The sequence below is a fragment of the Anabrus simplex genome, chromosome 6 (assembly GCF_040414725.1).
Source record: "Anabrus simplex isolate iqAnaSimp1 chromosome 6, ASM4041472v1, whole genome shotgun sequence".
Lineage (NCBI taxonomy): Eukaryota > Metazoa > Arthropoda > Insecta > Orthoptera > Tettigoniidae > Anabrus > Anabrus simplex.
Window position 1 is genome coordinate 122850920 of NC_090270.1, and position 26027 is coordinate 122876946.

Below are 26027 nucleotides of genomic sequence, written 5' to 3' on the forward strand. Positions count from 1 at the left end.
CATATCAGTTAACTCCTTTTCTAGTTTCTCCAGGAATTCCTTAATATCCTTCTATTTGCTCCCTATCTGTGGTGCATACTCTTGTAAGAAGTCCTTCACTTCGGTCCTCATTCTCAGTCTAATTTTCATTATCCTGTTGCTGATATACTCTACCACATACTCTTCCAGCTGATTTTACCTCTCTGCCACCACTCCAGTATAGTGTATATCCTTCCCTCACTCTCTTCTTTCCTTTTCCTTTCCACTTCTATTTAACTTCGCTTAACCCTATCATACCCTCTTTGTTCATAAAATCCATCCTTTCTTCTGCCTTTCTTGTCAGGGTCATAAGGTTGATTATGCTCACCTACATGTTGTTGGCTACTGGTTGCCCAGTTTTCACAGTTCCCCCCAGTGCCCATGGAACTGCGTGTTGCTTGCAGCAGGGTACCAAGTTCAGAAGTACCATATCATATATAGGCTATTGTTACAGTGGGGTTGCCACTTCCAGAAGCATCTTATACCTACTGCCAGGTGTAATTTTTAGGCCACTCCTCAGGACAGACACCTTTTGCAACCACTTCACTGAAGTACAGATGTTGGTGACAGGAGAAAGTTCTTCCATTTTACCTGCTGTTGGGACTGGGGTCATCTTCCGCCATCTAAACCGTTGACCATGTACTCCTTTTCCGTGAATTTACTGTATGTGCCATTTCCAACACAAAGGCTTTACCTGGCCTACAAAGGGAGGGCTCCTCCATCCATAGCCGCTGGTTCCCCTTTGGGTGTCAAGTTTGGTAATGGCCGTTTGGCCCTTAGCCAGACAGTCGTAGGTAGTACCGTCTATGGTCACATATGGCAGCAGGATGATCCAGACCTGACCTTTGGGGGATTATACTATTACGCCAACAAGAAGCCCCGTTTTTATAACAGAGGGGTACAATGCCATCTGGATGTTTGAGAGGTGTCAGTATCAGTTGAACGGTATGAGTGCCTCAATTCAAAGTGTGTACAAAGGTTGGTCTATGTGGAGTGTAGCGTTTACAAGTCATGGCTGATTGCGAAGACTAAGGTAGGCAACGAGGGAAGCAGCTGTCGTCGAATGAAGCCACTCGTGCACTTACAATGCTTCAAGAAGGTTATTCGCACAGGTACGTTGCCAGAATGCTAGGGGGTTAATTGGAATGCGATTTGGTATCTGTGGAAACATTTCCAGGTGACTAGAAGCGTTTACTGGTGTCATGGTATAGGTTGCCAAAGGCGAACAACTCAGGGCAGAACAGAATCTACAGCAGGCTTCTGGAGAAGGAGTTAGTGACCAATAGTCAGAAAGAGACTTTTAGAGGCCATTTTAAGATCCCCACGTCCCATTCAAGTATGTGCGCAGTACAGAGAGCATCGTGGCAAGAGACTAGAGGTCTTCTGCACTGGCAGCTAAGACACTGACGTCCTGTGCTGTTCTGGGATGAATCCCAGTTCACTTTGTATCATTCAGATGATCACCAGCAAAATGAGGAGTGATTTCATCTGACAGCTGTACAATCTACCATTGCTTATAGAGGTGGATCTGTTACAGTGTAGGCAGGCTCAAATCTTGGAAAAAAAAAATAATAAAAAAATCTCCTGATCATTAACTTTTCGGCGGCACACTGACGAGATCTTCATGTTAAATGTGATTCCTCACGTGAGGCAACTTGGAGTAAACACAGTATATATGCATGATGATGCTATAGCATATGATGCCAACATTGTTCAGAGATTCCTGCAAGAGTATCAAGTGCAATTAATGGAGTGACCATCCTAATATCTCAACTTGAATCTGATCAAACAAGTCTAGGACCAACTAGAATAACGCATTCAAGCAAGAAATCCACCTTCCAGCCCCCTGCAAACACTACAAGCACTTGAAGTCGCTCTTTTTAGAAGAGTGGGGACATCTGCCTCAACTGAATGTGCTGTGCCTTGCCAGAAGTATGAGACTTTTTCTTTGATTTTTAAGAGAAAAAAGTATGAGAGGACATTGAGAAGCTGTTACCCATGCAAAGGGTGGCAATATTCTTATTAAGACACTTAATTACCACACAGCCATTTTGGTGCATGGCCAGGAGCCACATTGTTTATGACACATTGTGTACCGAGTGTCATTACATCGTGCACTGAGTGTCCAAATAACACTTTTCATTTCAATTCTTAAGGGTGGCATGCACCAAACAAGAGTAAGTTCTACTTTTGTAGTACTCTTGAAGTCAGCATTCGGCAGCTTCCATACAAGAGTAAAATGCTGAAAGGGACCATCTTGTAGTATATTACTACAGAAGTAAATAAAGCACAAATATAGGTTAGAATTTACTCTCACGTCATGCATGTAGTAAGCTAGGATTAGACTTGTCGACTAATTAGAATAGCATGTCACATATGAGAAGAAGATGTTTCAAACATGTTTATTGATTACTTAGATTATATCGACAATCTTGAAGAAAAACAAACAAACAAAAAAACGATGGGAATGTAATAGTGCGTACAATGTGTGAAAGGCAAGATCCACGATATGTACACGGAGAAAAAGTTTAAGGAACGTTTTGTTCTTAGAAAGGAATCCTTTACTTTCCTTCTAAATCTACTTGGAAATCACTTACAACAAAATTCAGAAAGGAATTCAGCAGTAACCTGTGAGTGTTTCGTATTGGAACATTTTAGTTAGTTGCCGATGATCTTATTAATGTTCACCGCAGGACTGCTGGCCGTATCTTTCATTGCATGATTAGAGCACTAGTGAGGTTAAGAGGGAGGTACATTAATATGTCTGCAAATGATGATGAATGCTCAGAAAATAAACTTGTTAGCAGGTTTCCCACACATCATGGGTGCAAGTGACTACACACATGCACCCATTTGTGCCCTCCCGCTGACAACGGTGAACTATTCAGAAATCGGAAGGAGTATATTTCTATTAACACACAGTTATTGGGACACTAGTATGAAGATCATGAATATTGTTTATCAATGGCTTGGTTCTACACACAATGCACAAATTTGGGACAATAGTGCTGTTGCAGCGAACTTTGAGCATGGTTTATATAATGGAATGTTAGTGGGAGATAAGGGTTATGCCTGTACAAAATTCCTCATGACTCCACTCCTAGAACCAAATACACCTGCTTAACACCAGTATAACACTGCTCACGCAAAACTCCGCAATGTTGTGGAATGCACTTTTGGAATATGGAAAAAAGATTCAAAGTCCTTGAAAAGGAAATGCGCTGCATGTCTATAGCATGCGGCAATGCAATAGTAGCTACGGCAGTCCTCCACAACTTCGTTCTGGATGTAAGTGATCTGTATGAAGAATGAGACTTGTTCAACAACAACGAAAACATTTGATTTGTCAGTTATGAAGAAAATATAGCAGGAAATGCCATTCAGTGAGCTATCATTAATTATTACTTTTCATGAATGAGAAAACCAGTTAGTGTATTTTTCCATGTTCCCTTGTAAAACTTAGGTTGTAAATAAAGACACTGTTATGAGAAATCTTTATTCTAAATGAAATGTGATCTGAATAAAAGAACAAAAATGTTTAAGCTGTAAAGCTGTAAATAAACATATTGTATAAAGAATTACTGAAATAAATGGTTACAGGGTGAAAATTGTTACATATTAATGTTTGAAAATTCAATCTGCCATTTCATGTACTATTTCACACACTTCACTCGCATGGTCCAAGTAAGTCACGAAGTTGATAGAGTTTCCTGTAGGCATCGAACATATTTTGTTCTTTAATATTTCCAACACGTTCATTCTGATAGTGTGTGCTTCTTCTTGCATTTCTCTCTCTCTTTTCATAATTGACATCTTCTTTTCGTGCTCTATGCTAAGGAATGCCAGATGCATCTGATGTACCTCTTCACGCCGCTTATCTAACTGATTGTCCCGTCTGTTAGATTGTCTTCTAATTTTCTCAGTACTTCCAAGATCTGTAATACAACAAAATATGTGTCTTTACCACATTATAGCCATAAGAATATCAGCAAATTAACTTGGAGGTTTATAAACTAACAGAACAATATTTTCTTATCAAATAAACATTAATTTTACAATTACCAACTTTTGGACTTCCAGCAATATCAGCGATAGAGACTTCAATGTGATGATCCACCGGAATGTCAACATGATCACCAGCATTAGTGTCATCAACTCCATGTATACTGCTGTTGCTCTCTTTGATGTGATTTGCTGCTATCACATCATCGCCATAAACTGAATTAATACTATCGAACACCTGGGGCATTGTTTCAATAATTATTTTTATAACATCATCAACGTACATTGTCTGTGGACCATCACCAGTTTTGATTTTTTCCTGTATGTCCGTGGCTTTCTGCTTTTCAGCCTTTGCTTTTTAAGTCCTTCCACAGTGTTTTAAGTTGCTCCTCACTGCGTTTTCCATCACTCGAAGCAATACTCCTGTTACAGCTTTCCATGCATTTCTTTTCATATCAAGCATCTTTATGTCATGTTTCTTACACTCTATATCCTTTGCATAGATTTTCATTATCTCTTCTTCTTATTTTATCGCCTCATTGGACCACTTGAGTAGATCATTTTCTGGTCATCTTCTTTGATAAGTTTTCTTTCAAAATTGCCAGTAGCTTTTCATTCGTTCTGATCTTTTCTGTTGTTCCTCATCTGTAAATATCCTTTTCATTGTCTATGTTTGGTTTAAATCTTATTTTTATGTTTTTCAGTTTCTTTAAATTTTCTGTTTTGTTTAGCAAACTGTCCGGAGTTTTCGAAACCGACTTTCAACCTATTAAGTCGTGTTACGTACATTTAGTACATGTTGAAGAGATGTTAAGTACAGAACAAAAATGGCCAACCAGACACCAGTGGGATCCGAACCCACAACCGATGCGAAATCGGGAGGTTGTGGGTTCGGATCCCACTGGTGTCTGGTTGGCCATTTTTGTTCTGTACTTAACATCTCTTCAACACGTACTAAATGTACGTAACACGACCTAATAGGTTGAAAGTCGGTTTCGATTACAATGCGGTCGTGAAAATTCAATATTCATTGTCCGGAGTTATTTCTAGTTCTTCCATATCCTCTCTAATTTCCTTAATCCATCCTACTTTTTGCTTCAGATTCCAGGTTTTCTCTATAATTTTTCTTGGTAATCTGGTGATCTTATAATGTGACTCCTCTCCCCCCCCCCCCCCAAAAAGACATTCTCTTCTTCCATGTGAAACATTATTCAAAACAACAAACACAGTTGCAATAGACAGTGTACTCAAGTTAAAAAGGAGAGTAGTGAGAACCTGTTTAAATATAAATTATCAAGTAGACAGAGTGTAGAGACTAGCTTCCAATAAAATTGTTCATAAAGAAATAGAACCTGTGACTAGCACAATGAAAAAAGAAACAAATATCATTCTTACAACATCTAATACGGTCACCAGAAAATAGAATCAGTGGAAAAATAATAGAAAAATTATGGAAGAGTAAGAGTTCTTTTTTGCTAGTTGCTTTACGTCGCACCGACACAGATAGGTCTTATGGCGATGATGGAACAGGGAAGGGCCAGGAGTGGGAAGGAAGCGGCCGTTGCGTTAATTAAGGTACAGCCCCAGCATTTGCCTGGTGTGAAAGTGGGAAACCACAGAAAACCATTTTCAGGGCTGCCGACAGTGGGGTTCGAACCTACTATCTCCCGAATACTGGATACTGGCCGCACTTAAGTGACTGCAGCTATCGAGCTCGGTAAGAGTAAGAGTAAGAATAATATTAGATGGATCACAGAACATAAAGAAGACATGGGAGAGTTACATATTACAATAGAAGATTTAAAATACAAAACAAATACATTCAAGATATTGAAAGATAAACACACTAGACTACAGACGAAAATCAATAAGCAGAGAGCAGTGATTCCAGAAGCAGAAAGAAAATTATGTTCAGAAAAGATGAAACAGTACTGGGCTGACAAAAAGAAGAAAACCTCCATAAACCTGACTAAAGTAGTCCTATGTTGGCTAAAAATTTAAAATAAATAAACAGTATCTGTGATGGGCTACAGTTCGCTGTACACCACTTCATTTGGCACTAACCACTATTGTCCATCTTTTTGATATTTTTCATTTATGCATGTTCTCGCTATTCTTCTCTTTACTTTTACACTATTAGAAATACAAAGAATCATACTACAGTATGTATAAAGATAATTTTGTTGGCATCAAATGATGCTGAAATAAATTCTCAAAATTTGCACCCAGTTAGCATGGGTTGGATTTCTGGCTCAGCTGTGATTTTAAGCTGAATCTGACAATCTCGAATTGAGTATGCCTAGAGAAGTGGGTTAATTTTCCACTCTTGGCTATGTTAGAAGGATGGATGTGTACAACTGATACTGATAAGTTCAAGTTATTATTACATATTACTTTACGCTTGTTTCATTTGAATTCTATGTACAGTATGTAACATAGTACACTACAGTACTGAAAAAATTATTTTTAATAATGTCTACCTCCAGTTAGCTATAGGTATTTGCCTTTGCTAAAGACTTATGAAACCAAATAAAACAAAGCTTCCTGTTACATGCTAAATGAAGCAGGCATGGGCATTCTAAAAACTGAATAAGGAAATTCTGAATTATAGCACAATTTCAGAAAAATAGATAGCTAGTCGGAGGGAAATGGAAGATTGATGCACGGAACAATTGAAATAAAACAACTCTTCTACTATATGTAGTCAACAGCATCAGAGCCTTCGATGCTCCATTTAGTACCGTCATATTGCCACTTTCTTCCATGCTGTGTCAACATGCATTTGTCTGACTCATAAAGACATGAGTAATGTCTTTGTTTCTATCTTCTAACTGATCTAATATTACTAATAATAATAATAATAATAATAATAATAATAATAATAATAATATGGCCTCAGCTACCGTGTACAGACATTTCAAGTTGACGCCATCTGGCTGTCTGCTCGTCAATTTCGACGTTCCGTTTTACTCTAGGCCCACTAGATGGCAGACCGAGTAAACCGAAACTCTCTTGGGCGTCTATGGCTGAGATTTAATTAATTTTGTCGGGTAAACACCAAATGTGGCACCAGAGATCTTTTACATGCCGACATCGTATGACATGGAGTGTCAAATGGACTTTTCTCTGCCCTTCAAAAATCCGACTACCTCTGATCTAATCAATACAATATATTAACTCTCAGCAGATGACTGTCAGGAATTTCCTGATACTGTAGTTTTCTGCTCTTTTGGGATATACCTGCCAGCTGTTTCCATGGTAACTATATTCACACGCGAAGCTATCATGTGATACCAATATAGTTGATCCATTATTGGACATTATAAAGTTTCTAGCTAACTCATTCCTGGTTGCCAGCGTTTTGCCCCAGTGTGCTAAATTGGGCTCATCAGTTGGTAAATAGCACACCTACCAAGATGCCTGGCTAGTGCATACCGTGGAGGTCATTGCATAGACTACCTGGAGCAACCGGCAGTGCCAATGCACTATGAGGGACTTTGTCTCATTTTAAAAAATTGATGCCTGCCTAGCCATCAGATGATATAGATGTTAATTCCCATAGGGAACCTGAAATATTTGTCCCGAATGAGTAAATTTATAATACCAATACAAATTTGTGTGTGTACATTTGTTTTAGTTACTAGATGTGTTTGTACAGTTTTGCATAGCCTAAAAATGTAATTAAGCATTGTGTAATATAGTACTGAAAAGGTGGACCATTACGACATAAGTTTAGTTATTAATGCAATCTAGTGATTAGGAATTGTATACCACCACCTTTCCTCCCCTGCTGGCCAACATTCTAATGGCGACATTTTTTCCACCGATGTGATCAAACCACAGTTAAAATTGAAATAATTGAAAAATAGATTCAACCTATTCAATACAAAAGAATAAGAAATGTAGTAAATTACATTCTCATTTAATAATAAGTAGAAATGGTACCGGTTTCGACCCTAGTCCTAGTTGCATTTTCCACTTTCACTTTCACTCAAGATGCTTATAAAATAACTAATATTTTTAAAAAACACAACATGAAAATTTCTTTTAGAACTAACAATAGAAATTTAGATATTTTACACAACTTTAAATCACTAAATAAATCTAATGCTTTTTCTAAATCTGGAGTGTACAGATTCAAATGCAACAACTGCAACTCCTCCTACATCGGACAAACTGGCCGCAACTTCAATATCAGATACTCCGAACATATCAACGCCATTAAATACAATAGATTCTCCGCCATAGGACAACACATACAAGACTCCAACCATAGTTTCACCAATAGTGAAAAAGACATGAAAATACTTAAAATCATAAACAAAGGCCCCCTCTTAAACACTACTGAAAATTGCTTAATTTACCTTGATCAATACTTTAACCCTAATTTCAATTTAAACAACATTTCTGAAAAACCCAATATCCTTTTCGATTTCCTATTTCTTCTTCTCAAAAATTCTAAATTTCAAAACCCCAATTCTATTTTCCATGCCTTACAAAGTTCCTACCCACATTTTCTAAGTCCTATAACCCACCCTAAACTACCCCTCCTTCATCTATCTCCCTATCTTTTCCTTCCTCAACACCATTTAATTTCAATTTCTTTTATTCTTATCTTATTCCACTATTCCTCTTCCGCTATTAATTTATTCTATCTTCTCTTTATATATTAAAAAAAAAAAATCAATTCCACCTTCATTTCGGTTCTTCTCATTCATACTCAACTCCTGCCTTGCACCGATTTCGACTACTTCAATCAAGACCTAAATTTTTTACGTTTTAAAAATTGCGCACTGTGCATATACGTTTTCATTTGTTTCCGGTATTGCGCTTTTTACTATATTTTTTTCTCTTCATAATTGTTTTTTCACGTCAACTGTTCTAAGTATTCTATAGGAGCACAATTACTTATCCAATTATATTGAATTGTATTATATTTATCTATATACTTACTTTCCCGCGACCAAAGTAAATTACTGGATCTTCAAGCTATTCTCCATTTTACTTTGGCGTTTGAAACCACAGTGCCTGATATTGAATGTGTCGCGCTGATCACCGGGAGCTGGCAAGTTGCTTCAATGGACCTACTCGTCTTCAACTCCTGCACGATCATGGATCTTCGTATGTGTTCGATTGTGATGTGACTTTGTGCCTGACAGTGCTTAAAAACTTGCTCATTTAACCGTTCTCCGCTATTCGTAAACATTGTGGGACTTTGCCTAGCGCTGCGTGTGCCATGCTGCCACTCAGAGAATTGCGCACTGTTTTCTTTTGACTGACTTTCATTTTACTTCTTCTGAGTTTTACATTGTCTACCCCTGTTCATTTATATCGCCTCTTCTACTGATCCGGAGTGTACTTAATCTTTTCCTTTTCCTATGCATTGTTTTTCATGTTTTAATCGGCTGACTATGACCTGGACTAGGGTCGAAACCGGTACCATTTCTACTTATTATTAAATGAGAATGTAATTTACTACATTTCTTATTCTTTTGTATTGAATAGGTTGAATCTATTTTTCAATTATTTCAATTTTAACTGTGATATTCTTCAATACGGAACAATGAAACTTTTAACTTTAAGTGATCAAACCAACCACAGTGTCAGACCATAAAGACTTGACACCTTAATAATCATGGTTGTCAGGCAGGCTTTTCTACACTTCTTTTGTTCCCCTTCCATCACGCAAATAGGTACAAATAAAAATACAAAACAATTTGAGGTCTTCGTTGGCAGTTTTATGAAAGCAACTACACTACAACTTGTGTTACCAGCAGTTTCAGTGTGTTTAGAGAGTGTTTTAAACAGCATCTTGTGCAGTTTAGAGGACCAAATGAACAATTATGAGAAAATGGGTAAACAATTGAGTTTACAGCATCCATTAACCTGGGTGCTATCAATTTTTATAAGAAAATAATGCATCTTATAAATATGATGTATGATTCAACATTGAGCATGTTGATTAAAAAAAAAAGTGGTTTGTAGGAACAAGAAACTGAGCTTACCTTATAAAACACATAAATTGTGTTTCAAAGCACATTGTACCAAAATAAGCTAAAGTACACGTACTTGGAAATGGATTTATATGACACTAGCTAACTATTCTTAAGGTTTTTGAAGATGCTGATATGTCAGAATTTTGTCCCACAAGCTTTTTTATGTGCTGGTACATCTACTGACATAAGGCCAGTTAATTTGAGTATCTTCAACTTACTATCTTGGGCTCAGAAGACTAGCGCTCTACCATCTGAGATACCCAACCCAGCAAAAGGATGAAGGAATTCAACAAAGTTAAAGTGGGGCATAATATTTCATATGCACAAAATGGACTATGCTTTTGGAGGAGAGGACTATCTTATCTTATATCATTACTGATTAGACTTGAATTCTCTAAGAAATTATTATTTATAAGTCAGGCAGTACGAGTTTTATACTAAACTGGTGTTCTGCTGATGTCTGGAGAGGTATTCGGACAGACTCATTTCTTCTTTCACAGCAGCAGTTAAATGATCACAGAAGCTATTTAACACCAACATGGATAACTTTTCAGTTTTCATGCATGACTCCTGGCCATCATTCCCCCACTTATGGCCGGTTTCTGGTACACCATAGGTACCTGTGAGTTACCTAAATGCGCTTGTAACTTTAACTGCGCTGTTAACTTTAATGAGTTTCTGGAAACTTAAATCCAGATTTATAAGCCCTGGTAATAAACAGTGCAGTTATTGTCATGTTTAGTAGCTGTCGTCCTCCAATAGATGTCTCTACGCAAATGATTTTAGGGTTATTTTGGTAATATCTAGTTACTTTTACTTGCAGAAGTTTTCTACAATGAAAAATGGTTACCAAATATGTACATAGTCATCTCAATCAATGTGATTAGCACGTAATAATCTCTTATAATATGAATATACAGTATTTACGATCAAATAATGCAAACATTATATATATTTCCCGTTCTTTCTTATTCACAGTACGCAGTCATCGTCTAAATTTCACCTTGATCGTTGTCGTCAGTAAAATTATAAAAATACACAGCAATTTCCAAACAGATCACTTTTCACTGATCCAGAACACAACAAGCGTAAACGAAAAAAATCCATAAATGGAAACGTGCAGCACACTTTGGAACCTATCATTCCAGCACTGAAGTTCTGCACTGATCGTGGGATATCCATTTGTTCCCGCTGTGAACAGGCATTACATACTGCATCGATATGTCGTACGGCAAGGTAAATAGGCCGTGCCAAGCGATCAGGTTCATTACGACATAAAAGTAACGCTGAAAACGGCAATACAGAAATAAACAGGTATTGCAAACAAACCGAAAACTCCTACTTAAAGCACGCATATGCTGTTTTTCTCTTCAAGAATGCTGGATATGTACGGCAAGATTGCAGTTTCTTCAGTTTTCTTCCGTATCTCGACGCCGAGTCTTATGCACGAAATGTTGCTTATTCCTGTTCGTATCTCCCTGGGAACTCTCTCATTTATCGTTCTTCTTTGACATGTTATTTCACCTGATCAGATGCCAAACCCTTCAAGAATTCATTTTTTTCCGGGCTTTCATGGCACAACTGGGACAACACGAAAGCATCACAATCTGCGATCTCCAACAGCCAAAAGAAAATAGCCATATCACTCAATTTTTCACTAGTACTGTAGTTCCCTAATGTACTCCTAGAACTGAGAATTTGTAGTTCATAATAACTGCAACATTTGAGATGTTTTACTTACACTGAACACGCAACATGAATTGACAAAAATACTCTCGTAACTGCTGACATGAAGTCCACTCGAGAATTTCAATCGACCCTAGCGAGGTAATCCCGACCTAGGGTGTGAAGTGTGTTGACACAGATAAGATGATGACATAACCTACAGCTCCCTGCAAGATTTTTAATTAAGTCCAGATGTTTTATGTTTACTGGGAGTCTATGAGACCTCACGTCACCGGTTAAAGAATATAATAACATTAAAAAAGCAATGAAAAATCTATATTTATTTTTCAGCAGGCTTATATTAAATGCATACCGGTACCTAAGATATTTATTATTTAATACAAATGTAAATATTCCATAATATCAGACTGGGTGTTAACTAACTGTTGGTGGACACATGAATAAAAGCCTGACGAAAGAGATCTTAACATTCATTCTACTGTACACAGAAAGATCAATTTGAGCCTGATGAAAATCCATTTTATTCGAGTTCTATTTTAATTGACGATTCATTTCCTGTATTGCAAGATACATCTACATTAGAGGCGTAATACTCCGAGAAGACTATAACCTAAACAGATGACAGGGACAGATGACACCATTTAAGTGGAATCAGTGACTAAAAGCCAGTGACCAAAATAATGTCGACTCCAGCACACCCAAGCACGTGAAAACTACAATGAATGACTGTAAATATATTATAACCAGTTCATTATCACATATTAATGTTTACGAAATGAATATAAGACCTTCTACGAGTGGCGCCTCACAGCAGTATATGCTGGAATCAGTTCTTACATAGAGGTAACTACAGCACTAGCTGCAGTTACCAGTCGTTGCGCAGATAACTGTGAAGAAGCCAATAACTGGTGTTTCGGAAACTCGTCTTAAACATATCACCATGTTAAGTCACTGATAACTACGCATCTACAGATAACTGTCATTCCAGAAACCGGCCATTAAGCTATTCTCCTTATAATTTCCATTAGTTAGGGAGCTACTGAGTAACACTACATTCCTACACTAATCTGGTCCATGGATCAGTTACATTCCAAATATAAAAGATCTGTATTCTGCCTGCAATTCAAATAAATTGCCCATGCCTCCTTATCCCAATCATGGAAATGCACCTTATGTTATTCCAAAAATAATGATGCTATGATGTGATAATAAATGTTACATTAGGCCTATATAAATGTAACTCTTCTTCTGTTTTTTTAAAAAATATATTTACAACTGGCTTTACGTTGCACCGACACAGATAGGTTTTACGGCGATGATGGGATAGAAAAGGGCTAGGAGTGGGAAGGAAGCGGCTGTGGCCTAAATTAACGTACAGCCCCAGCATTTGCCTGGAGTGAAAATAGAAAACCATGGAAAACCATCCTCAGGGCTGCCGAAAATGGGGCTCGAACCCACTACCTCTCGAATGCAAGCTCACAGCTGCGCACTCTTAACCGCACGATCAACTCGCTCGGTATGTAACTCTTTTATTTTTTATTTATTTGCTATTTGTTTCACGTCGCGCTGACACAGATAAGTCTTACGGCAACGATGGGATAGGAGAGGTCTAGGAGTGGAAAGGAAACGGCCGTGGCCTTAATTAAGGTACAGCCCCAGCATTTGCCTGGTGTGAAAATGGGAAACCACAGAAAACCATCTTCAGGGCTGCCGACAGTGGGATTCGAACCCACTATCTCCCGATTACTGGATACTGGCCGCACTTAAGCGACTGCGGCTATCGAGCTCGGTATGTAACTCTTCAGAGTTGGAATGAAGCACAACTGAATCCAAACTAAGCATGCCTGTTTTCCATTTTCCATTAGTCTTCAATTATTAAGTGAGCACTCCAGTCAAAGATGGTGTGAAATGTCACAGCAATATTCATGAAATCCACACCACAAGATATCACAACAGTATGGTATGATATAGTCTAGGTGGGGTGGGGGCATGACAGCTCAGTAGTATTGCCATAAACTTTTGGTGGCCATAGATCGGATGATGATGCTTGTTGTTTAAAGGGGCCTAACATCTCAGATCATCGGCCCAAAGCCACAGATCTAACCGCAGCCAATATATATATAAATGAGTTATGTCTCCATGGTTTAGATACTATACAGATCTGGAGGTCTTGCGACAATGAGCACAACAACAATAGTCATGAATAACTCTACCATGCTAATTCCTTGTTCCCTCATCAAGAAATCAAAGATGTCCAAATATCATCATCATCATCATCATCATATGTTTAAAACAATTCCTGGCTAATATATAAAACACTTACCTTAACAGAAAACATATTTAGCAGTTGTGTGAGCATGCTGTTGGATGTAGACTTCACGAGAGACAGTCAACTGGCAATAAAATATATTTACTGCGGCATACTTCAGATTCCACCAGTAGTCAGAGAAGCTGCGAGACAAGAATATATTTCAATCACACACACATCAATCGAGTTATGAACACGAACTGTTTAAGACACAAACAATTTTAATAATAGAATTATTATATCATTTTGTTATTGCAATAGATGAATATCATGTTTCTTCTGTACTGACTCTCACTAATAAAATAATAATTTCTTTAAATGGAATGTTTTATATTTCCACCACTTAGAGATATTCAATTTTGCCATTGATGCTTTCACGGCCTGTACGTATAGACATGATATAGGCTTTTGGGCTTAGGTCAAGAAAATAAGGTGAAATTCTTTACGTTTCACAGAGAACTTAGCTCTGTCTTCAGAAGAAAATCTCAACTGTTCACGAGAAAGGCTTCTCAAAAAATGAGGTTTGAATTTAGACGTTATAATAGAAGTGGAAGTGGTACGTTCAGTTCTCTGCAAAACATACAGAATTTCACCTTATTTTCTTGACACTGCATAAGCCCAAACGCCTATATCATGTTATTCAATTTATTAAAAAAAACATACTAATTCATTACCTGAAGGTCTCACTGTCTGAAACATGTACTAAAATATGTATATATATATATATATGTAAGTATTGAATGAAAATATAAAAACATTCAAAAAATAATTGTATTTTTCTTATGCATATAAACAAAATGTACATTTAAAAAAAAAAGGTAAATATCAACACAATTGAGATAAGCCACCTAAGAGTACTCAGGCTGGCAATGTTTTAGTGTAGATTTCCTGGTAACTTATGTCAAAGAATCCCTTTTTGGGGCAAACTTTTGGCAGTCTGGCACAGGAAGAATTATTTCCAGTTTCCACATTGCCAAGACTCTGGCAATGGTCTACTACCGGTACTTCAAGTTTTATATTGTCTGGGGTGATGATTACTTGTATAACTGACTGATAATATCCCACTACTGGCTTATTTTCAGACCAAACACTTCATTTCAAATATTCAAACTGCACTGCCCTTCAGCTTTAATTAGCCCTTATACAGGTGACTGCTCGGAATATATGCAAACGACTGTGACTGGTTATAAGTGTAAGCTGCAGTGAAGTGTTGCATATGGCATATGTAGATGTCTTTCTTTAACAGGATCCAAAGTAAAGCTTGTATAACAGTGAAATTGTGCTGAAAATCAATTGATATTGAGAAGAGTACGTAATGGCTCTTTTACCGAGTAATGTTCAGTTATGGAAGAAATGTTAAAAAAGAACAGAGGCAATGGATTAACTGTTATATCCATGAAAGTAATGAATTCTGTGTCGCTTAGTGTATGTTGGAAAACTGTCCCATAGAGATAAGAAACCAGCTCCTTGTGCCCACTGAAAATTCCCCAGATGGAACGATACTCCTCTCTCTGAACTTGTTCAAACCCATACCCACACACGTTCAACTCGCCTATCTCCGAACTCATCCTCTGCCCGTATACTCGGCAGATGTTGACTAGTTTGTGCTGGTTTTGTACCCATGTACTCACCAAGTGGGTATAAAAAGTCCTGAACTGTGGGGCGAGGAGAGCAAGCACAAGGGTTGACAAGTGCACTTGTGGGCACTGCACTTGGAAATGTGTTCCGAATGGCAATTTCTGTTTATCAATGAGATTTGGTAATAATTACAATGAATATTATAACTTATGTAGATATTTATATTAGCTTATGCGTTTCTTTACCCTTCTTAGATATTTTCCTTGTCACCAAAAAATATGTAGATACTAGCAAGATACCCGTGCTTCGCTACGGTATTATACTGAAATTTATAATTGAATGCTTATTGTTTTAGATATATAATCCGCCGAAATTCGCGATCTGACTCATTCTCTGCGAGAATCCACCAAAATTCCCGATCTATTATTTTACGGCACGTTTCCTCCCATTTTTAAATCTTCCTTTCCAGCAATCGATTTCGTACTTCCCGGGTTAGGCTCAGGTATTCCTCCAGATCAGTTGGGTCCGTAAATCTTTGCCATCTTTTCCTATAATATTTTTAATACGGATATAATCCTTCAGGAGATCCGGCGTGCTGTCATACTGGGTGCCTTGGCGGCACTGAACCCGCGACCGGACTGCATTCTTAGTCATTACCCGTCCAGGAGCCGTTTCCATCGCGGTCCGCAACAATTTGACCACGGTCCGGAATATTATTATTATTATTATTATTACTATTATGTGTTGCTGGAATGGCTGATGACAGGGAAAACCGGAGTATCCGGAGAAAAACCTGTCCCGCCACCGTTTTGTCCAGCACGAATGCCACATGGAGTGACCGGGATTTGAACCACGGAACCCAGCTGTGAGAGGCCGGCACGCTGCCGCCTGAGCAACGGAGGATCCTTATAAGTACACTAATAACAGTAAAATCAATTGGTCTCACCTCCTTCTACACCCCACCCCTGATAAGTTTATTTACAGCCCGCCCCCCCGAAAAAGAATTAAAAGGATGCTTGTTTCTTTATGTTTAAGGGAGATTCTAAACACCAATGTTCACGTCTATTACCTTCAGTTTTGAGATATAAGTATCCACATAAAAATAATTTACTTTTTTTCACTTCATTTCACAATAATCTCTCCTCCCCCTAAATGAATTTTCCAGCAAAAAAATACTTGTTTCTTTAATAGTAAAGGATCTTCTAAATACCAATTATCACGACTCTAACTTCTTCAGTTTTTGATTTATGTGTCCTCATGAAAGGAATTCAACTCCTTTACACTCCCGCCCTCCAAGATGGTTTCCCCACCAAAACGCCTTTTTCTTTGTTTTTAAAGGAGATCCAAATACGAATTTTCACGTCTGTAACAACTTTAGTATTAGATGTATGTATTCTCATACAATTGTCAACTAATGTTTCAATTCTTTCACCCCCCCCCCCCCCCCTTCATTGGATTTTCCGAGAATACGTGTTTCTTTACTTTTAAAGCAGATTGCAAATATCAAATTTCACGTCTGTAACATCTTCATTTTTGAGATATCAGTAGCCTAATTAAAAGAATTCATCACCATTTTCAGTCACTTTACCCCCCCCCCCCCCCCCCGCCTTTCACCCAAGTGGTATTTCCAAAAACTAAAAATACACTTTTCTTTATGTTTAATAGAGATAAAAAAATACTATTTTTCACTTCTGTAACATGTTAAGTTTTTTAGATATCCGTAAAAATTATCATTTTAAAATTTCACCCCTTTTGGGTTCCCCTTAAGTAGAGTTTCCAAAAACAAATAACCTATATTTCTTTACATTTACAGGAGATTTACACCCACTGTTTACATCTGTAACATTTTACGATTCCAAGATATTCTGTAGATATAGTCTTTCAAAAAATTCACCCCAATTTGTCACTCCTGTTTAACCGCCATTAATTGGCTTTTCCAAAAACTAAAAAATACGTCTTTCTTTATTTTTAAAGGAGATCCCGTATGCGAATTATCAGTTCTGTAATATCTTTCGTTTCTGAGATATGTGTATCCTCATTAAAGGCATTCAACCCATTTTTCACCCTTTTACACCCCTCCTATTAGGACTTACTGGAAACAAAAAAATACGTGTTCCTTTATTTTTAGAGGAGATTCTAACTACCAATTTTTACATCTGTAAATTTTAAAGTTTTAAGATGTAGACACACTCATTTTAAAAAATTCACCCCCGTTTTCACCCCCCCAATATTTGGATTTTCCAAAAACGAAAAAAATACCTGTTTCTTTACTTTTAAAGTAGATCCAAAATACCAATTTTCAGGTCTGTAATATCTTCAGGTTCTGAAATATAAGTATCCTCATGAAAGGCATTCAACCCATTATTCACCCTTTTACACCCTTCCTATTGGGGTTTTCCGAAAACAAAAGAATACGTGTTTCTTTATTTTTAAAGGAGATTCTAAATACCAATTTTTACATCTATAAACTTAAAAAGTTTTGAGATATAGATACACTCATTTTAAAAAATCACCCCCTTTTCACCCCCCCCCCATTAATTGTATTTTCCACAAACAAAAAATACGTGTTTATTTATTTTTAAAGGAGATCCCAAACACCAATTTTCAGGTCTGTAATATCTTCAGGTTCTGAAATATAAGTAGACTCATGAAATGCATTCGACCCCTTTTTCAACCTTTTCCACCCCTCCTATTAGGATTTTCCGAAAACAAAGTATACGTGTTTCTTTATCTTTAATGGAGATTCTAAATACCTATTTTTACACCTATAACCTTTAAAAGTTTTGAGATATAGATACACTCATTTTAAAATATTACCCCTTTTTTACCCCCCTTAATTGGGTTTTCCAGAAACAAAAAAATACGTGTTTCTTTATTTTTAAAGGAGATCCCAAACACCAATTTTCAGGTCTATAATATCTTCAGTTTCTGAGATATAAGTAGCCTCATTAAAGGCATTCAACCCCTTTTTCACACCTCCTATTGCGATTTTCCGAAAACAAAAAAATACGTGTTTCTTTATTTTTAATGAAGATTCTAAATACCAATTTTTACATCTGCAAACTTTAAAAGTTTGGAGATATAGATTCACTAATTTTAAAAATTCACCCCCTTTTCACCCTCCCATTAATTAGATTTTCCAAAAACAAAAAAATACGTGTTTCTTTATTTTTAAAAGAGATCAAAAGTACCAATTTTCAGGTCTGTAATATCTTCAGTTTCTGAGATATAAGTACCGGTATCCTGATTAAAGGCATTCAACACATTTTCCCCCATTTTCACCCTTTTTCACCCCTCCTATTGGGATTTTCTGAAAACAAAAAAATACGTGTTTCCTTATTTTCAAAGAAGATTCTAAATACCAATTTTTACATTTGTAAACTTTTAAAGTTTTGAGATATAGGTGCACTCATTTTAAAACTTCACCCCCCCTTTTCACCCCCTTAGCAACGGAATATCCAAAAATCCTCTCTTAGCGAGCACCTACATCTTAATATGAATGTATCCCCAAAATTTCATTTCATTATGTCTAGTAGTTTTGGCTCGGCGATGATGAATCAGTCAGTCAGTCAGGACAAGCTATTTTATATATATATAGATTATTGCTATTCTGTTGTGTTTTAAATTACTTAAAATTACTGAGTAAGATTCAACACCCAAATATTTATTGAGAGTAAAAGCAAAGCAAAGCCACCTCCGTACAGGCCATGAAGAAGGCCCTTGGAGGGGTGGAAGGTAAAGGCTTCCACCATTTGTAACCTCGGCGCGTGATGGGGTAGAGTGGTTAGCTCTACGCCTGGGCTGCCTTTGCCCCCAGGAATTAACCTGGTACTCATTTTTAGTGTAGGCTGAGTGAACCTCAGGGCCATATGCACCTCCGGAAGTGGAAATCTCGTTTCTTAAATTTTACGACTTCCTGACGGGGATTCGAACCTACGTCCTTCCGGGCGAACCGAGCGTGCCTTTATCGCCTCGGCCAGGCAGCCCCTTTATTGAGAGTACACTAATAAAATTAGTTTAAACTAGCGAATGTACCCGTGCTTCGCTACGGTATTCTACATTGTATTCGGTTATCGAAGTAAATAGTGTACATGCAGTAAATAAGATTGTTTTAAAATTGCATGTCTCTTAGCGTTATCCGAGAAAGAGCATGGGGAGTTCCCCGTACGTTGTTTCCAATGTAAAGTGTTTGTTACGGATTTGTGATATAGCGGCAGACTCACTTGCCTACTGCCATTCACAATCGAGTTGGGATGATTGCGTAATAATTGCAGGCCCCATTGCCTACTACGCGGACAGAATCGATTTGGGGAGTTTTCGTTAATATGGCAGCCCCCTTCCTACTTCCAGACAGATTTCAGGTGAGGAGTTTTTATTATAATGGCAGGCAATTACCCTACTATCACTCGAAATTGAGTTGTGCAGTTATCATTATAATGCCAGGCCCATTTTCCTACTGCCAGCCAGCTTACTGCCAGTCACACCAAGTTGGTGAGTTTCCATCAAAATAGCAGGCCACTATGCCTAATGCCAGTCACATTTTAGATGAGGACATTTCTTTATAATGATAGGCACCCTTACCTACTGCCAAACACAATCGGGTAGGGGAGTTTTAAACAAAACTGCATGCTCACTTGCCTTCTGCAAGTCAAATCGAGAAGGGAACTATTCATTATAATTGTAGGCTTTCCTTACTAATGACAGTTACACAGGAGTTGGAGAAGGAACCCTTTCCTACTGCCAGTCAAAGTCGGTGTGGGGAGTACTTATTACAATAGCAGACCCACCCTTTCTCGATCACTAAAAATCGACATCAGTGAATATATATAGATCGACATACGAAAGTATATGCGTATTTACAATATTGAAGACCTTCATTTACAGATTAACTGCTACTAAACGTACGTCATATCGACAAAGGATTATACCATAAGACACGCCGGATTTAGTGGCCTAAATGGCTGGTCCTATGATATGTCATCTATTCTTGGGTCAGATTGAGTTAGAAACGTGGAACAGGGTAAAGGTTTTGTAAGATTATCTCACATTACATTACTTTTCGGATACATACATAGCATTTGGCTCACATATGGCTACTGGGTGGGCCAATTTTCGTGAAGAGTTTAATGATTCTGTATTTCATATAAGTAATTGAAAGTATGAATTATGCATGTGAAAATTCCAAATTGACTTAACATCGATTAAAGAGAAAAATCAAACGTAAAAGGGATACAGATACGGCAAAAAGTCATAAGACCACGGTTGTAGATCATTCCAAATTGAACGGAGATTGTGCAATCCGTTATAGGATAGGAATTTCCGAAGGTCTGCACCATCATTAAAATTGCCTGCGTATTTCGATATTCTTCGGGGATTCAAAGTGAAAAATTTAATGATCTAGGAAGTTTTCCGTTCGTTACAGGCTTAAACGTATAATTTTGTCAAATTTCAATTATCTTCTTTTTCTTCTGGCAGATTATGGCGCAATTTGGATTTTGGGCGAGGCGGGTAAAAATTAGTACTTTCAGGAAACTAAACCAAAAATTATGGAGATGGTCATTATTACCCCTTAAACGGAAAGCTGTACGAAAATTTCGCCAAAATAGTCAGTGTAGAGGCACACAGTCGTTACGATTTGATTTATATAGATAAGGAATCTGCTCCATGTAAAACACCTTTTGGGCTATGTCCGCTGGACTTAACCTGCAAAAGTGACCATTCATGATATCTCCCTTAGTAATCCTCCTGACGAAAGAATGCACATGAAAAAAAGGTTTAGAGGTGGAATTCCATCACGTTTGGTCGATTTCCAGTCAGGTTGGTCTTGTTCTGTATATGTTGTGGAAGAGTAAAATCACCATTTCGGTTCCCTATAAACCGCCAGTCCATTCCGGAACATGAAATGTTATTTACGTTTAAAACCTACCTTTGGACAGGTGGATGCTAAATATAAATTTTGGTTCGAATGTCTTCAGTAGTTTTCAAATTGTAAGGAGTACGCTTTACACGCACCCGCTCGGGAGTTAAGTCCGATGGGACTTGTACAGAAAAACGGTCCGTTAATGATATCTCCCTTATTAATCCTCGTATCGAAATGATGCACATGAGAAAAAAGGTTTAGAAATTATTATCTACCAAGGTAGGTAGATTTCCATTAAGTTTGGTTGTGTATATTTTGTGGAAGTGCAAAATCACTGTTTCGGTTTCGTATAAACCCCCAGTCAGTTCAGGGATTTAGAAACAATATTTGCCCAAAACCTATCAAGGACAGGTGTATTCTAAATATGAGTCTTGGTGGAAATACATCCAGTAGTTTGTAGCACTCGCGTACATACGGCGTAATTAAGGAAGAAATAATACAGTTAAGAAAGTTGAAAGTAATAGAAAATGGATTATAACTGCGGACAGCCGGATAACGACAAATATGTAAATGCCAAGTGAATGTATTGGAAAATCAAATGCCCCTCAATAAATTATGCTAGTGTGAGTAATGGATATAATAAAGCGGTAACAGAGGAGAAATTTAGGTCAGTGATTCTTAGGTAAACAAATAATAAGAAGATGACTAATGGTGTTATTACTTAATCTATTCGAGGGCGGTTATAATATCCAACGATATTCCGCCAATATCCCGCAGATAGGCCGATTGACGCCTCTCTTGCCTTCTACCCAAGGAACAACCACGAATTTAAAAGCATGATGAGGAAAATGGCAATACGTTACTTCCCTGCTGGCATGCAGTCAGAGACGTTGCCATGGTAACCTGTAGTTTCGTTGTCGGTCTGTCGGTCACTCAATGCAGAGCATGATACCAGCGGAAAATTGTAAATTTCTCCGTCATGTGAAGAGTAAGGTAAATTATGAACATAACGAAAGTTGTTTATAATGAAGAGACGTTTCACGTACGGTAAACGAAGTTTACAGAAAATCAATAGTATAAGAGAAGATGGAGGAAACCCACTCTGGTTTTCCTATAAACCACCCGTCTATTCGACGATTGTAAAATAATATGTATATAGAAACCTTCCCCGAGATGAGTATTCTCTAAATATGAAGTTTGGTTGAGATCTATCCAGCCGTTTCGAAGTGATGGTGGAAAAACCATTCAGGTTTTCCTATAAACCCCCGTCTATTGAAAGATTTTAAAATGATATGCATATCGAAACCTTCCCCGGGATGAGTATACTCTAAATATGAAGTTTGGTTGAGATCTATCCAGCCGTTTCGAAGTGATGGTGGAAAAACCATTCTGGTTTTCCTATAAACCCCCGGTCTATTCAAAGATTTTAAAATAATATGCATATCGAAACCTTCCCCGAGATGAGTATACTCTAGATATGAAGTTTAGTTGAGATCTATCCAGCCGTTTCAACGTGATGGTGGAAAAACCATTCTGGTTTTCCTATAAACCCCCCGAGTATTGAAAGATTTTAAAATGATATGCATATCGAAACCATCCCCGTGATGAGTTTACTCTAAATATGAAGTTTGGTTGAGATCTATCCAGCCGTTTCGACGTGATGGTGGAACAGACAAACAAACAGACAGACAAACAGACAAACAGACAAACAAACAGACACAAAACGTAAAAACCACCGATTCGGTCTTGAGTTGACCTAAAACGGATAAATATCTGAAAAATTGGCAAAACAAAAGAAATTACAGACAGAGGACCTCCTACAATTTTATTTATATAGATAGGTGCAATTGTATTCTATAGCTAACTGAGCATTGCAAATTCTGCCAATACCGTTTAATTCATCAAAGAAAGCTGCTGTATTATTGTGGTCAGTACACTTGAATAATCTGAGGGATGTTTTGCTTTGATTCCTGATGAGTCTTATTAGATATTCATCCCAATGTTCAGGTCTGGAAACAGAAATATTCAGATGATGAATATAGGACGGTAATTAATGCCATCTGTCTTTGCTGGCAGGACCTAGTGTTTACAGTACACTATGTCTTCTGGTATAGGCTAGAGCAATTTTGTTACTTTCATAGATCGGTCTCTGTCTTATCCTTGGCTTTGACAATATGAAAGCGACTGAGGTATGAGCGATGCTAGTAATGCCAATCCTTATGCAGCCAGTCCCTGCTATGAATGGTATGAAAATGTTGCTCATAGGGTCGGTTGGTGTATGCATTTCAGTGGGCTTGGCAGACTGATATGTAACAGCAACTCTGGCTCGGCGAGGAAAGCAACGGAACACTACCTCACTCCTCATTTCCCTAGTACGCCTCTTCAGTGATGCCTAGGCCATCTATGACAGCTGATGGCAGAGCTGTTGAGGATCCCACCAGCAGTATCGCTGACGGACTGAACATACATACAATCTGAGGGATGTTTTGCTTTGATTCCTGATGAGTCTTATTAGATATTCATCCCAATGTTCAGGTCTGGAAATAGAAATGTTCAGATGATGAATATAGGAAGGTAATTAATGCCATCTGTCTTTGCTGGCAGGACCTAGTGTTTACAGTGCACTATGTATGTTCACATACAATTAATGCCATCTCTTTCATAAAAAGGTTTTGCATGTTGTATGTGATGGGATCTACGATTGTTGAGAAATTTACCTAAAAATGCACTAATTGTGTAAGCTTTCCATCCAAAGCATGGATTACGGCATCAAAGGTTTTCCACGTGTCACTTTTTCCTCATTTGACCCACATCTGTAACTGAATATACATTATTATTATTATTATTGGCGTATGGTAACAAGTTAGATACATATATACAAGTACACAGTATTTAGAAATATACACAGTAGTGATGGGACATTCGATTCATTTTACTGAACCAATTCATTTGATTCCGTTCAGGTTACTGAATCGATGCAGTGATCCCATTCACAGCACATTAGTCACCGCTCCTACTGCATCTGTGTATTATGTACTGGTAAGACAGCAGCAACAGCATTCAGCGCTCGCAGCTACCATCTGGTCTTCATACTATGAACTCCTTTCTTAGAAAAAAATGCTAGTTACTCTAATTCATCAAAGGTTTCCGGCAACGCAGGATGGGAAAGGTCTAGGATTAGGAAGGTAGCAGCCATGGCCTTAATTAAGGTACAGTCCCAGCATTTCCTGGTGTGAAAATGGGGAACTACGGAAAACCATCTTAACGGCTGCCGACGGTGGGATTCGAACTCGCCATCCCCCGAATGCAAGCGCATAGCTACGCGATACTAACTGCACGTCCAACTCCCTCAGTCATTTTTGAAAATATGTATTTTTCTATCAGCAGAGGTTTTTTTTTAAATCGTCATATTTTGTATAGGCTACCCGAGATGTACAGTAGCCCGCTGGTTTTCTGATTCAACATACTGTTGGTTAAGTTATTGCGTCAGTCGGCTCACTTACTGTCCACATATGATTGAAGTCTTGTGCAACGATGTGACATATGAACTGAGAGAATACTGAGCCGCTCTTCCCAATATAAAACAGGCACTTTTGAGTGGGCATGAGCATGACTTGTAGTCATAGGGCAGGCTAGAGTCGAGTTTAATTAATTGTCAAATAAGTTATAATACTAAGATTCATTAAACTAATAAATAGTAGGCTATAACCTAATAGCCTACTTACTTACTAGCTCCTTCAGAATTATGTTTTGACTACCTTTTTAACACTGCAAATAAATCCATCTATTATTTAAACCTCCCTGTAACAAAAGGACAGTGAATGCAAGTGGGTATTATTTTCAAATGAGCTAAGCTCGAGACTCCATTATAGCATATGTATTATTAGGTATTAGTGTCCAGTGTGCCGATAAGGAGCCGTGTGTATCTTGTGTCTCACTGAGCCATGCTCGTTCACGATTCTTTCGATGTGTCATGATTCACTGTCTCTCTGCAGCGGAAGCTCGGCTCCCCGTCAACATCTAGTGAGTGCGCCACTCAGCACTGTCTGCTGGGAGTAAGCTGAATCGTGTGCCGTGAGCTTGCCATTCCTGTGAATTAATTCACTCGGACACTTGAATGAATCGATACACTGCTTCGAATCATGCATTCAGTAGCCAACACTAATACACAGACAGGAAACATGTTTCTTGGGAGCAAGATTTAGTTATAGTAGAATGTCCAGTTGGGTGATCCACTGTATGGCTTCCTCTGTTGGTTCCAAAAAATCACTCGGGCTACCTGTGTAGGAACATCGTACACATTCACTTACAATATTGGGGATCGTCTGTTGAGAGGCATCACAGTCGCACGCACTCTGGTGATGAAATATATTTCCACTTATAAAGGGCATCCATCCATCATCCATGATTTGTTCTCACCCGATTCAGAGTGGTCCAAAGCTTACGCGGTAGATGATGGCCACCGGGAAGATGTTCACCAGAAAAGATGTTGTGTAGGGAACTGTCTGTGGCAACTTTCCAGCGACTTCTCCATTCTTCTAAAGGGTGAAAATTCCTATCAGCTAATGTGAGAGCATCA

At 38.0% G+C, this 26027-nt stretch overlaps 1 protein-coding gene across 7 annotated transcripts in view; it reads right to left on the minus strand.

Moving 5' to 3' along the window:
* LOC136875536 (uncharacterized) overlaps positions 1-26027 on the minus strand; it is an 80454-nt gene that overhangs the window by 28043 nt on the left and 26384 nt on the right. For 3 of the 7 annotated variants that reach the window (XR_010860463.2, XR_010860464.2, XM_067149082.2), the window contains 2 exons: positions 14026-14153; positions 3525-3953 (listed from right to left, as the gene is read on the minus strand). Coding sequence is in view for 4 of the 7 variants with exons in the window: in XM_067149082.2 (XP_067005183.2) it covers positions 14128-14153 (26 nt within the window). In the remaining 3 variants the exon portion in view is untranslated. Of the gene's footprint in view, positions 1-3524; positions 3954-14025; positions 14154-24165; positions 24268-26027 lie in introns of those variants that run through there. The other 4 variants (XR_010860465.2, XM_068228334.1, XM_068228335.1 and 1 more) reach the window with 3 other exon arrangements.